We start from the raw sequence: 15,433 nt of genomic DNA, 5'->3' as shown, positions 1-15,433 counted from the left end.
ATTTGAATGAATAAGTATTGTATTTATCATATCACAATTCCAAAAATATACTTTTAGAATACGTTTGAAAGACCCACCAAAAAAATAGGTAAGAAGAATTAAAATAGAAATAAAAAGCTATAAAAGGAAAAAAAACTAAATAAAGAAATGAAGAAGCCTAAATATGGATTAAGATCATTTTATTCAATTCATATTTAACCAAATTCATTCTTATCTACATTTTTTTTTATATAGATAAATTTCAATTTAATTCATTTCCATTATTCTCAATATAATTTTTGAGAAAAAAATATATCACTTAAAATTTTAATGCATAAAATATTAAAGCGAGACACGAAAGTAAAAAAAAATATCTCTAAAGTCCGATGAAAAAGAAAAATGTATAAAATAAAATATAACAAATGATAAAAATAACTTATTTGTTAAAAATATAAATAACAAACTTTTTTTCATTTAAAAATAAAAAAAATAATATTTTTTTCAATAATTTAGTCAAAAAAAATAATAATTAAAAAAACATTTTTTACTCCGTCATCTCTATTAAAAAACCCCTCAAAATTTCCGTCTCCCCCAAAATTTTCATTTTCCCCCTCTCCCTTCCCTCCATTCTCTCTCTCTGTCTAAGCTTTCTCTCTCTAAACTTTCTCTCTCATCAGCAAAGCCATTTCTGTGTCTCATGATGGATGGAGCTCAGCAGTACAATCCTCGAACTGTTGAAGAAGTGTTTAGAGATTTTAAGGGTCGAAGAGCTGCACTTGTCAAAGCCCTTACTACTGGTAAAAAAAAAAAACTAAACTCAAATTCACGATTTTGATAGTTGATATGTAACCCCTTTTTGATTTTTAGTTGTGGGTTTGTTTTTTATTTTTGTTTTGTTTTTGAGTTTTTTTGGGTGCTGTGCTAATTTTTTTTTTTTTGTTTATTTGTTGTTGTTTCATGCAAGTATATGACTTTTAACTCATAAATCACAATTTTTTGACAGTTTTTAAGTAACCCCTTTTTGTTATTTTAGTTTTTTTGGGTGTTGTGCTGGTTTTTTGTGTTTGTTTTATGTTAGTATATGACTTCAATTTGATTTTGTTTGATGTGGGGTTGTTGCAGATGTTGAAGAGTTTTATCAACAATGTGACCCAGGTAAAAAAAGAACTTTTTTCTTTTGGATTGTTGTGTGCATTTTTTTATGCTTTTGTTTTTACCGTATGTGTTTTTATATGTGATTGTTGTGGAGTTCCTGGTGCTAGTGTTTCAATGAATTAGTAATCAGTTTGTATATTTATGTTTACATGTTTACTTTTAAGTGAAACCACTTTGCAGTGTTACTGGTTTTTATTGTTCACATCAGATTGCAGTGTTTTACTGGTTCTTTTTTATAGTAAAATGAATGGTGCATTTTCTCTACCTTCGAAGGTAGGGATAGGGTTTGCGTACTCTCTACTCTCCCTAGACCCCATTTTGTGGGATTACACTTGGTATGTTGTTGCTGTTGTTGGTTGTATGCTTCAAATAACTATTTTAGTCTATTCTTCCTGTTATTGCATTTTACTGACCAGTTATGGAATAGTCATTTAATCCAAGTTTTCTCGAGTTGCTTTGATGTGTCACTTTGCTACTGGGCACTGTCTCAAAGTTTGGTGAAACAGTGACACCTTTTGAATGTCTTTTCTTATCTCAACAGTAGTTTACTAAGTGCAAGAGAAGTCATTTGTAGTGTCTTTGTTTAATAGTTCTTGCTAAACTTGGGTTAAGATTTATCGTGGACTTGCAATTTTCGATACTAAACTACCTCATTGTATAATTGTGCAACACAAATATCTCACAGATCTACAAAACAACCCCTAGTTCTACAAGTTTATTAAGAATCATCTTAGCAACATTTTTAATCAAGTTAGATAACTCTCTTTTAGCTGTTACCTGCCATCTCCTACCAGCATTGATATGTGTGTATTAGCTTATTGAGACTTAAGTAGATTGGAAGAAATGACCTATGGTTTTTTTCCCCGTTGAGACTTGAATCTTGATCTCCAAGGTTTGCACCCACTTTATTATGGACGAGGCCAGACAATTTGGGTTTCAACTTTCTCTTATGGTCTTGATACTCGGATTCTCTCTTTTTCGATGTAGATTTAATAGATGACAACAAAACAGAGGCATAAATTACAAATGAAGAGTACAAAGAAAAGATTAATTCAACTTCAGTACAAAAGCGATTAATAGCTTGCTTAGCCAAGCTTTTGTGAAGAAAAAAGTGCTTTTTAAAATTTTAAAAATGCTTATCTAAGGGAGTTTGGGTGTTTGGCTAAACTTCTAAGTAAAAAGTAATTGGTGTACAACTGAAACAACTTTAAAATTCAGGTCTAGATGGAAGCTCAATGAGTCTTGTGACCAGTGGACAAAGAGAGAAGAAATCCTTGGTCCAAAAGACTGTAGAGAAACCCGAGCTTATGGAGGGTAGGGGGGGTTTGTCCACATGGGTATCATGACATGCGGGCACGACAATGTTGCTAGAAATTTTGAATATTTCAGCTAGCAAAACAAACACATGCTCATGTGAGGAGAATAATATAGTAATTTTGACCCAGTTGCCCACGTTGGATTAAAAGGAAATTACAAGCAATCCATATCTATATGTAGCTATTTTCCAAGGCTACCTTCTACAGTTTCTTTCAATATTTTCAATTTTTCCAGACGCTATCTTGTCATTGCACAATGTATTGCATTACACTCTTGTGATTTATTCATAACCCAGTCTGAAGCTTAAACTATGTATTTTATTCTCAATCGAATGCAGAGAAAGAGAACCTCTGCCTTTATGGATTTCCCAGTGAAAGTTGGGAAGTCAATTTACCAGCTGAAGAAGTGCCCCCAGAGCTTCCTGAGCCTGCTTTGGGCATAAACTTCGCCCGAGATGGCATGCAAGAGAAGGACTGGCTCTCCTTGGTTGCTGTGCATAGTGATGCATGGTTACTTTCTGTTGCCTTTTATTTTGGTGCTAGATTTGGGTTTGATAGAGCTGATAGGTATGTTTCTTTTTTTAAAAAAACAAATCACTTTAGAGCTGATAGGTATCTATCTCAACTCACTTATGTACTTTCACACCTTGTAATATTTCCCTGCTGTTTCATCTGATATGGTTTACAAGTATGTGTCACTAATAAACACAATGGTGCAAGCACATGGCTTGTTAACTTATGTTATACACATTTATCTTGTAGCTAGTTCCTTTCCTATCTCTTCTCTACTTCAATCATATTGTTCTCTACTTCTATCATATTGTGGAGTTAAACTGATGCAATTATTGTTTCTATTGATTAATCTGTATATTGGGGTACCATTTTCTTTTTTTCAGCTTTATGGTGTAGGATATCTGCCGACTCCTGTCATTTACTTAATTTATTCCTTATTCTTGCAACTATAACAGCAAGACTGTACTTCTTGGGTTTGAACTCTTACGTGGGAGTGACTGAGTGAGATCGAGAGCTTTCATTTCTAAAATAAGCTTATTCATATTGTCTAAGTAGCTATTTTTTCTTGAGTTGCAGGAGAAGGTTGTTCAATATGATAAATGATCTCCCTACAATTTTCGAGGTTGTGTCTGGGACAGCCAAGAAACAATCAAAAGACAAGTCATCAATGTCAAATCACAGCAGCACCAAGTCTAAGTCAAACTCAAAGGTATACTTGTGTGACAGATGGAAGTTTTGCCTTTTTTTGTTTGTTTTTGGATTGAATATGGTAGTGTTACATATTCTTCATAAAAAGCTCATTGCTATGAAGTGTGCACAGGAACATTTTCTAGCATTAATTTTTTATAATTGGACTTACTCCTTATATAGAGTTGGGCAGTCCTCCCCTCATTGACTAGCTATTGGGGGTGTGAGTTAGGTCTCCTCTTAAACTTAGAACTACGTGGCCCCATCACCAGTTCACCACAATGTCAATTTCCAAGATATCACTACGTGAAACCCATATCGTCTAAATATTTATGGCAACTAAAGCCTACAACTAGATTCTTTTTGTATGAGTTTCTCTAAGTTCGCATGGGGAAGTGAATTGAGCCCCACGGCATCATCTCCCTTCATTATACTCATCCCGCTGAACATCCACTGATTGAATTGATCAGTTACATGTCACTTTATGTTGTGGAGTGGTGTGAAACGGCAGAGTAGCACTTCAAGGTGCTGAAGCGAAGCAGTTGAAGAGAAGTGTGTGCTTCAATGGCAGATGTATTGAAGTGGTGCGTAGCGTGAAGGCGCTTTTCTGTTTTAAAAGGTTTAATTTTTAAGAAAAAGGTTTAATTTCTGTGTTGCTGATTTTTTTTATTAACAGTGATTTCTTATTAACAGTGATTATTTTTCCGAAATCTTAGCAGTGATTAAAAAAATGGGTGACCCAGCTTCGAACCATGAGTAACTTTGATTTTGTTTCTCCCAATGGTCTATGGAGGATTTGTGTTATCTACTTTTTATTTTTTAATATAAACTTTACTTATATTTAGTCTCTCTCTATATATTTTGGACTTCTTTTACTTTAAATTGCTCATCACTTCAATGAAGCAAGCACTTCACTTATAGTCTGAAGCAAGGCCTTGTCGCCTTTTTCTCACTTCATGCTTTCCTGAACATTGCCATAGATAGACTGCATAAAGTCAAGCTTCACTTTTTGAGAGGGTCAAGAGTATAATAATTTATCAATTTTCTAAAGTTTTTAGCATCTTCAGGTTCGGTAAATTTTTTAGCAAAAAGGTAACCACCGCATCCGATCTTGATATCTACGAGTGCACATACCTTACAACAACCAATGTGTCATTGATTGAAACTAGGTTGAGTAGTAGTACAGGATGATGGTAATTTGAGCCTTAGAAGATCACTCTCGCACCTCAAGGTTAGGCCTACATGATGAGGACTCACCAACTTCTCAAAGATGCATGGTGAGTCCACATCATGTAAGCTAGTGTTTTATAAAGTGAGAAAAGGAAAGTGATGCATTAAGCAGAACAAACTTTTTCCATCTAAAGCGTGGTTTGATAAAAATATTAAATTTGCATAGACAAATAGCCAAAAACTCAATAGAAATATCATATTAAACAACAACATACTTAGTGAAATCCCACAAAAAGGGTCTACAGGTTCTCTGGTGAGGGTATAGTGTACATTCCTTACTCCAACTTCGTGGAGGTAGAGAGGTTCTTTCCAAAGATCCTGACGCTATTGCAACAATCAGTATGTGCAGTAAAAAGCAGAAGCAAGACAGTAAAAGAATAAAGCTACTACCACGAGACACTAGTAAGTCTAAACTCTACGGGAAGCAAGACAGTTATTCACCAGCTATTGTTTGAGTTCGTCAAGCTCTATGGTGAATTGCTACATGAAATTGCTCAATATAATCCCAACTTATATGTAATATGAAGCATATGACAAAAACAGTTATTGGTGTGGGGCTTGGTTTACTTCCCCTTGTGAGTTTAGAGACACACATGAAAGAAGTTAGTTGTGGGCTTCGATAGCCAAAGATTGGGAAGCTCATGTATATGACCTCTTAATGATGTGTGGCTTTTTGAGGAAAATTATGCGGGCTCAACCCAAAATGGTCAATATCCATCATTTTATGTGGATTTTTGGGTTGTCTTAGCCCATACTCCAAATGTCTACTCACCCCCCCCCCCCCAACACACACACACGTTGGGCATGAGGGTAGCCATTGAAGAATTAAAAAGTCTCACATTGGTGGTTTAAATGAGATGGCTGGTCTCTTTAGAAGACTTGAGCAATCTTGCTCCCTTTGAGCTAACTTTTGGATTTGAGTTAGGCTCAAGATTCATTTTTTACATGGTATCAAGCTCATGTGCATTCCAACCTATGATATACCAATATTGTTGAGCACCCATATTAATTTTTTTTGGACATGAGGCTTGGTGTTAAGTCCCTCATCAATAGGATGATAAAATTTGGACTCCTTTAATGGACTTGGGCAATCCTCTCCTAATGAATTAAGTTTTGGGGTTGAATTAAGCCTAAGATTCATTCCTTTACATGTCATAAATGATATACTTAGATTTTTTAAAATTTTTTGAAAAGAGCCAACTTGTATTATAAACAAATAATACACCGAGTGTTCTAAAGAAGAAAATGCCCCTCACTGAGGACAATGTTCTGCTGGATCTATAGAGGTACTGTAGAATCAGATGTTGGTTTGATAGTTTCTGGCTATTGAGCAGAATTCAATGGAATGGCTTCCTCAACATTTAAGGATCCCACTTCTTTGTTTCCTTGCTCTGCATGTTCATCTAATTCTAATCTACTGTCCACTTGAATGATTGACATAGCATCATCATCCCTTGGTGTCACATCCTGTGGCTCTTGATCAAGTCCTTTTCCATCGATATGTAAATCCATTGATGAGGTTCAAAAGGACTTTCTCCTCTGATATGTTGAAGGATCTGAGCTCCTTTAGTTTGGTTTGCTAGTATCTCAACAATAAAAGGATAAGAGGGCCTTTTGAAGGATGTGTGGGATGAACCCCTCACGTGACACATGTTTGGACAGCTGTATAATTCTTCAGCTTCTCTTACCTTCAATCTGACCCATTTTAGATGATTCTGGAGCTCTGTTTGTATCCATCCACTGCAGAGATCTCCAATATCTTGAAGGATCTTTTAAGACCAAAACAGAGTGGAAGTCCTACCAGTCTGACCCAAACTTCCTTCAGGCTTTCCTAGATGGAGTTTGAGAATGGCATCTACCAGTCTAAGTTGGAATTTCTGAGATTTCTAGAACCATTTCCCTTCAGTTCATGGTCTGCAGCTGTTGTTGGAAACTCAGAGAAACTGATTGCATCCCATCTCATATATTAATGTCATGGTGGTTTTTCCAGGAGCTATTTGCCCGTCAGCAAATCTCAGAAAGATGTACACTCTGTATCTCCTCTGATAGGCGTCCTACCATGCCCTATCCAGTGGTTCATTCTGAGCTTTTTTGGCATCTTCAGGAACAATTAAGGATTTCCCTTTCCTGTTTACGCTAGCAGCATTCATTTCTCTGGTAGACCATTTATTATTCTTGACAGTATCTGCATAAAGGAGCCCTTCCTCTGTGGTTTGATGTAATAGATTGGATGTCCTTACCTTTTTGACATCTATGAAATCGGTTAGCTAAAATATCCAACCACCCTGAATGAAAGTCTATTTTTGGTATTATAACTGTTTTCCTCTTTCCTTGCACATATAATGATACTGAAGTAACAACCAAATTTGTTTTAAGTTTCTTGAAAAGAAAAACTCAAAAGTAATGGTTGTGGAATTTCCATCTCCTGACAGAGTTCCTCTTTGTTTTCGACTCTTCCTTCAGAGTGTGCTGTCCACTCCATTTCTTTTGACTGAAGCTAGCCCTTGTCATCATGTTTCAACCTCTTTTCACCCATTGTACCAAGTCTCAGCCCTTGAGACCTTCCTTGTGATGTCAAAAGATTTAGAGTCTATTGCAAATAAATGACAGCGCCACTCATGGCGAAAATCGAAATGTGAGATTGAAGAAGGGTGAGAGAATTCCGATGACAATTTTACTTGGATTTTATGCCTATTAGATTCTTGAATCATGGGTGTGAGTTTCTTCGGCATTTACCTCTCTATTTCAGCATTGTAATTGTACCCTCCAGTATTTGATACCTTATTTTTCTTATGTAAAATAGCTCCCTATTTGCTTCAAGATTTAGTCTAATGAGGGTTGTCAATGATGTTGCAAGTTTCCTTTTGGTCTTCAAGATGTGGCTGGATATTTCAATGGATTAAATGCACTTTGTTCAATTATGTTCTAGGTTTTTCCTGGCCCTTATCTCACTGGTACATAGGCTGTGTATGTCTTTCAGCTCATGAACCAAATTTTATCAGTTTTTCCAACCAACATTAATGGAGATTGAGTAGGCTAACTTAGCCCACTTAGTCCTTGAAGATTTGTGGGTTATTCCTAATTAAGCCATCCTCAAACTTTTTCTATTCAGGTTTATTGTGGCATTTGACACTTGTTAGTTTTATTGTGTCGATATTATTCTGTAAAAACTGCAAGTGGAATTACCATTTTTAACCTCAAATGATCTGATCACAGGTGGTACAACGTGGTTCTGAATCTCAGATCAAGTATTCAAGACCACAACCAAAAGATGACGATGAAGATGGTTTGGATGAAGATGATGAGCAAGGAGAAACACTATGTGGTGCTTGTGGTGAAAACTATGCATCTGATGAATTCTGGATCTGCTGTGACATATGTGAGGTATGGTTCCATGGGAAGTGTGTTAAAATCACTCCTGCCAGGGCTGAGCATATCAAGCAGTACAAGTGCCCATCTTGCACCAGCAGCAAGAGAACACGCCCTTGATTGCACCTGCGTTATTGAGGTTTATCCTTTGTGAAGTCATGAAAACTGTTAAGATCTTTTCGCGGTATGAGAAGTGGATTTCTTATGGGAAGCTCTTCGATGCCATATGTTCTATTCAACATTACAATTATCTATTATCTAGTTGCAAGAATGTTGTTGTCTAGCGTCTTTTTCTAGTATGTCGTGCTGTGAATGATGTAGGTTGCCTCTCTAAATTAGTCGTTGTGTAGGTTGAAGTTATTGTGTCATGACTGTTCAAATCTCAAGTAGTTGTCTCTGCACTGTTGAGGGAAGCCATTTTTCTCAGTTATGTGATGTTAAGAAGATGCTGTTCTTCCCCAAATTTGTTTTGTCAATCTTTTGTTTCCTGTGGCCTGCAATTTTTTTTGTTCCCTCTCCTCCCCTCTTATTTGATTCATTCTGAAGTAGCTGATACAGTTCAGTGCACGAAGCATCTCGTGTTTACGTGGGTTCGGAAAAGGACTGTATGCATGTAATGTGGTTAGTACATCTTAATTCTTGAAGTAACAAGTCTAGCTGTGTATTTGATTGAGGTATTGCCTATATATTTTTTGGTTTTCTATCTCATGTGTTGTGTTTGTTTTGAAGTTCAACTAATTTGGATTTACGCTTAAAAGTTCCACTTTGGAGGGTAAATTAAGTGTATGGTGACTCCATATCTGAACTCGAATGTAAGACTCCTTTCGATTTTACCATAACCTTTGGTGTAATGAATACCTTGCAATCAAATTTTGCTCTTTTCTCTTTTTGTTTTCGTAGAAGGAAAATATATCGCTCTTTTTGGAAGGAATTATACTAAATAACGCCACATAAAATTGAACAAACGGAGTATTTATTATGGAATCGTTTGGTTAGGAAAGAAGTTACTCTGAGATTATAATATGATGATCCAATAAAGATGGAATTATTTGGTGAATTGATTTAGTTGACTAAAAATGGGATATGTTTTGGATATTAATATAATACATGTGTGTGGTGTATACCAAGATAACTTGTTTTTTTTTTTTTTTTCTTATTCCCAATATAAACTTTGAATTTTTTTTGAGACTTTGGGGTAAGAGCCTTGAAAGAGGGCATCTTTTAACATTTTAGTGTTTTATCTCGTGATTAAGTTATTTTAAAATTATTATTCTTTTCTCAATATCGAATAAAATAATATTACAATTATAATATAAATTATTATCAATTTATCCCTCGGACCAAACGAGCTCGAAAACCAAAATATAATCCAACTGCCATCATATTGATTTCTTTTTCCTCATATTTTGTAATTGAAAGGCTAGATTTTGTTAGGAGCCATCAATGAGTGACCTAACCTATGACCAATGGTTGTTGTCTCTTCATGAAAGACAAAGACAATCACACTTTGTAGTCCTATGCTGATGTAACCAAAAAAAAAAATCAATATCTATTTTATAGCTCGATCAATTTAAATTTATATTAAAAAATTTTATATTGATAGTAAAATGATTTTATTTTTTAAATTCGATCTCAAGATTTATAATTGAAGACAAAGTAATACTCCTCACCTCATTCCAATCTTTAGTGGTGATCCTGGATCACACTATAAATTTTATATCTTTTTCCTTTGCTTCTCATTTAGGGTTTGATATTTCCTTCCAGACTCGATTGATTTGAATTTACATTGAAATGTCTTATTATGGGAATAAAACGCTCTCTATTAAAAGCAAATATATTCATGAATTTCGACTCAGCACCTCTAATTAATAAAATCTTTGATGACAATCTCAAAATCTCAAATATATAGTACTACATAATTGCACTCTTCACCAACAAACAAGTGACAATGTTGTGTTTAACATTATCTTTAAGTTAGGCAATTTGTAGTTCTTAGAATTTGTTTTAGTATTATAATACTTTTTGACTTTATCATTTTTAAAATTTGTTTAAAGTCATAAACAACACAATCATTTTTTATGATTTTTTTTTTTTGTTTTGAAACTTGAGCTAAATTCATTTATAACCATTCCCCCCCCCCCCCCCCCCAACCCCCCACAACTCCTTTCTAGGCTTTTTCAACCAACCATTTTAACAAAAAAAAAAGTGGCTATCTTCCAAATCCATTTGACATAAAAGTGGCTTATAAAAAGGTCATGGTTTGGGTCCCCAAAACAAGAGCCTAAAGAAACCACCTCCCCAAATTGATACATAAATGAGTAAATTCTTCACATAATCACATGTATATATCATTGCTAATCAAAGGACCACTTTTTCTTTTTTGTTTTTTGTTAGTTGTTGATAAAAAGAAAAAAAAAAGAACATATTTACCTTGAAAAGGAGAGAATACAACAAGGCCAAAAATGTTCCATAATGTAATGATGGTACGTTTGTAATGCATTGTATCTCTCTGAATAATTCTCACTCTTTCACTCTTTTTCTGAACGTCGATGAGTTTTTATCTTTGATACCCAAAAAAAGTTCAAACATAATGCTTTAGAAGTATATTGATTTTTTTCTCTTGATTCCATCCATGAATTGATTATTCCAATAATATATAGATATGTGAAGATGTAACAAGAGGCCAACATGAAATACAAAAGAAAATTTAACATAAACGTTGCTATAATATAACATTGCAACTACCTTTTTTACAAAAATTTACATTAGGTTAGGTAAAAACATAAGAAAAAGAAAACTTCAAAAGGATTCTAAATATAGAAACATCTTCTCCATCTACCCTTTTCTTTAGGTTTTTAAACCACTAGCCCGACTACTCTGGATTCGCGCCATATAAACACTGGCCAAACTAATTCAGATTCGTTGTGTGTTCAGAATGGCTCCATTGTCCCTCATTGGCATCTGTGCCTCTATGTCAATCCAAGATTTCATCAAACAAAGGTTTCTTGATTCTTGGTGGATAGTTTCTTGAGGAACTCATAAGTAGTGATCATAGTTATTGCAGACATGGACATTGATGCCCATCTTGGACCTAATCCTCTATAACAAGCACTAAATCCACCTTCCTTCAGTAAATTCTTCACTGTTTGTAAAACTGTTGGTGTTCTCCTACTACTACTACTACTGCAACAATCATCATCTAATACTTGTAATCTTGTTTTGACGGTGTCGAGTGGCATTGTAACTAATGCAGACACTCCACTAGCCATAGCTGCACTCACTCCTTGAACAGCAAGCATTGCCTTCCCATCTGGCTTATAACCGCCCTCGTTGTCTTTCTTGCAACAATAGCAACCAATGGAGCCCCAAACCAATCTATGAGCTGTAGTGTATGAACCCCACCACACTGCATTTGAAGGTGCATAAGTCAGTATTGAAATACCAAATCCTCTATACAATCCCCTCAAGCCATCACTACGAATAATCTTCCTAAACGCGTCAATCCCACCGCTATAACATTTCAATCCAACAACACCACAACTAGAATTCCCACTTCCTTGAACCATCAACCTCTGACTCGCAACATCAATTGGTGTCCACACCAATTGAGCAGCCATCGCCGCGCTAAGCCCAGCAGCAGCACTAGCAATAGTCGAAGACGATGCCTCGGAGAATCCCAACTGAACAGTTGCAGTTCCAACACTACTTTTAGTTACTTCAAGTGCCCCCATGTAAAGTGCTCTAGCAGGAATAGTCCCTGTTAGAGAAGTACCAAATCCCCTATAAAATCCTCTATACCCTTCATTCCTCAACATAGATCCTGCCATTTTTAAACATGGAATTTGACTACTCATAACTTGCTGCCTAGTTTTCAACACTACAATTGGATAAAGTGCACCTGAAACACCAGAAAAAAGCGCAGCTCCCAAGAAAAAAAACTTAGATTTGTCAAGCATCTCCCAATTTACATCAGCAGGTAGATGTATTTTTGAACCTGAACCATCCTCCTCCATACTCACACTCATTTTCCAGCACTCCCCAAATCAGCAAAAAAATTCCAAAATCTAACAAAAGAAAAAATTTAATCTTTATATCAAATCCACTAACTAAAAACTCCCTTCAAATCAAATATCCCCCAAAATCACCACCCAATCAAGAACAAACAAACAAAACCTCCACGAACGTAAAATCAAGAAGAGATCAAGCAAACAAAAAAACAAAAACTAAAACCAACCCTCATACTAACATCCCAAGATCTCAAATGGGTCAAGCTCAGATCAACAAAAAGCTACACATACATACAGAATTCACAATGTATACACTATACCATCTATCTATCTATTTACTGTATCATTTTTTCTGTTCTCTTTTCCTGTTTGTAGATGCAAAAGATTTGAGAGCTAAACTTGAATCAACATAAACTAAAACTCAACCCCATCTCAGAGTTTTGAAGAATTTGTGAAAAAGTGTCGATATTTTATAGTGATAGTGAAGAGGTGGGTGGCGGAACAATGGAGAAATGAAAGAAAAAAGAAGAGAGGGTTATGGTATTATATTGAAACTGAGGGTTATGTTTTTGGATATGGACACGTGTCAGTCAAAATCTGAAAATAAACTTACCATAATAACCTTCACACTCTTATCATGGGTCTATAATTCCTGCCTCGGTAAATACTTATCCGCATCGAGATATTATATCATATGATATAAAAAAAAAGTTATGGATATAAGTGATAATAGGATATACTAATTTACACGTATTATGCACATGTTAGCTTGATAATATCACAGTAAGTATTTACCTATATCAAGTTGATATTAAATTATATAAAAATAATCTTTGGTAAGTAACAAATTACACGTATTATGTATTTTTTAACTTGATCGAATAATATCTCAAATAAGTACTTATCTGTATCAAGTTGATATCAAATTTTCTAAATTTGTCATTCGAAAATAAACAACAAGATAAAATTTACACGTATTGTGTATCTTTTAACTTAATCTGAAAATCGAATAACAACCCACGTTAATATTTATTTGTATCAGTTGACATCAAATTATCTAAAGTTGGTAAGTAATATAATAAGGGTATAATTTACATGGATTATATATCTTTTAACTTGATCTAAAATCAGATGACATCTCAGATAAGTAAGTACTCATTTGTATCAGAAATTATCTAAATTTGTCGTTAAAAAGTAATGTAATAAGATAAAATTTACATCTATTATATATCATTAACCTGATCAAGAAATTGGATAATATCTCAGAGAAGTACTAATCTGTATTAAGTTGATATCTAATTGTCGTTGGTAAGTAATATAATAGGATATAATTTACACGTATTATGCACATGTTTGATTGATTTAAAAATTTGATAATATCTTAGTAAGTTTTTATATATATTGAGTTGATATTAAATAATTATTTAAAATTTAGTATTGGTAAGTAATATAATAGACAAATTTTACACGTATTATATATCTTTTAATTTGATCTAAAAATTGGATAGCAACTAAAATAAATACTTATTAGTATCAAGTTGATATCAAATCATCTAAATTTGTCGTTGGAAAGTAACATAATAAGGTAAAAGTTACACGTATTATATATTTTTTAACTTGATTTAAAAATCTAATAACATCTCATATAAGTACTTATTTGCATCAAGTTGATATCAAATTATCTAAGTTTGTCATTGATAAGCAGTATAATATGATATAATTACACGTATTATGTATCTATTAGCTTGATCTAAAAAAAGAATAATATCTTAGTGAGTACTTATATCATGTTGATATCAAAAATCTAAATTTGTCGTTGGTAAGTTATATGATAGGATTTAATTTACACGTTTTATTCATCTTTATAAAATTAAATTGAAAATTGAGTAACATCTTAGTAAGTACTTACTTGTATCAGGTTTTGATATCAAATTGTCTAGATTTATTATTGGTAAGTAATGTAATAGGATATAATTTACACGTATTATGTAATATTGATTTAATCTAAAAGTTGGATAACATCTCAGTGAGTACTGAGTACTGATCTATATCAAGTTGATTTCAAATTATCTAAATTTATCGTTAATAGGTAATATATTAGGACATAATTTACCCGTATTATGCACATGTTTGTTTGATCAAAAATCGAATAACATCTTAGTAAGTATTTACCTGTATCGAGTTGATATTCAATAATTATATAAAAATTATTGTTGGAAAGTAATATAACAAGATAAATTTTATACGTATTATGTATCTTTTAACTTAATCTAAAATCAAATAACATCTCAGATAAGTACTTACTTATATCAAGTTGATATTAGATTATCGAAATTTATCGTTGATAAGTAATATGTACGATATAATATTCACGTATCATTGTGTTTGTTATATTTGAATTTGCATATACATTTCTAAGATTAATATATAATAAGTTCGTTTACTTATCTTTTAAAGCTAAAAATATTTACTTTCAAAAAAATATTTAAAATATCGTAACAGTTTGATCAACCTTTTAAAAAATTTAAACTTTATGTTATAATTTAAATTTGTCATATCACATTAACCGAATAAGAGCAACCCTCTCTTCTCATCACTTTCTTTTCCTAATATGAATCTTATATTATCAACAGCAAAAAAATAAATCAATTTAGTATAATCGCTCACATAATTATTCTTTAAAAGATAAATATCGTAATCGTAATCTGATAACTTATCTTTTAAAAAAGCGTAATAAGTCTCTCATCACTTTCTTTTCCTAATATGAATCTTATATTATCAACAGCAAAAAAACTAACTCAACCTAGTATAATCGCTCACATAATTATTCTTCAAAAGACAAAAAACGTTATCGTAATCTGATAACTTATCTTTTAAAAGCGTAATAAGTCAACGTATATTCACGAGAGATTGCTAGATTTTTTATGTACTTATAAAATTAATAAATATTTTAATATATTTTACATACTTCTAATATATTAACCATATAGAATTTTAAAAAATTCTTTTATTTAGACTTCTTATCTATCTAAATTAAAATAAACAAATTAAAAGGGAAATAAATAATATTTTATTATACTATATAGATAAAAATATTTTAATTTGTGTGGGATTGTGTGCAATAATAACTGACATTGAGATTGGGCCAGTTAGAATAAGGGGTGCTCTTGTTGATTG

The 15,433-nt window shown here is 33.2% G+C and overlaps 2 protein-coding genes across 2 annotated transcripts; one reads left to right on the top strand and one right to left on the bottom strand.

Annotated features, from left to right (window-relative positions):
* Nucleotides 1–555: 555 nt before the first annotated feature.
* On the top strand, nt 556–8,712 carry LOC101264911 (PHD finger protein ALFIN-LIKE 4). The gene is made up of 5 exons (XM_004253041.4): nt 556–776; nt 1,102–1,134; nt 2,789–3,017; nt 3,540–3,672; nt 8,097–8,712. Exons 1-5 carry the CDS (start codon nt 677–679, stop codon nt 8,367–8,369), a joined length of 768 nt encoding a protein of 255 aa, XP_004253089.1. The 5' UTR covers nt 556–676; the 3' UTR covers nt 8,370–8,712.
* A 2,243-nt stretch (nt 8,713–10,955) lies between these two features.
* Nucleotides 10,956–12,788, bottom strand: LOC101265217 (uncharacterized). The gene has a single exon (XM_004253042.5). It carries the CDS (start codon nt 12,272–12,274, stop codon nt 11,240–11,242), a length of 1,035 nt encoding a protein of 344 aa, XP_004253090.2. The 5' UTR covers nt 12,275–12,788; the 3' UTR covers nt 10,956–11,239.
* Nucleotides 12,789–15,433: the final 2,645 nt, after the last annotated feature.

Source organism: Solanum lycopersicum, chromosome 12 (genome assembly GCF_036512215.1).
Source record: "Solanum lycopersicum chromosome 12, SLM_r2.1".
NCBI classification, from domain to species: Eukaryota; Viridiplantae; Streptophyta; class Magnoliopsida; order Solanales; family Solanaceae; genus Solanum; species Solanum lycopersicum.
Note: the sequence above shows the minus strand (reverse complement) of the source record. Positions and strands in the feature narration are given on the sequence as shown.

Coding starts and splice junctions, on each gene's coding strand:
- LOC101264911 (XM_004253041.4), top strand. CDS start 677: ATGATGGATGGAGCTCAGCAGTACAATCCTCGAACTGTTGAAGAAGTG. Junction 3,018..3,539: donor GGGTTTGATAGAGCTGATAG/GTATGTTTCTTT, acceptor CTTGAGTTGCAG/GAGAAGGTTGTTCAATATGA. Junction 3,673..8,096: donor AGTCTAAGTCAAACTCAAAG/GTATACTTGTGT, acceptor ATCTGATCACAG/GTGGTACAACGTGGTTCTGA.
- LOC101265217 (XM_004253042.5), bottom strand. CDS start 12,274: ATGAGTGTGAGTATGGAGGAGGATGGTTCAGGTTCAAAAATACATCTA.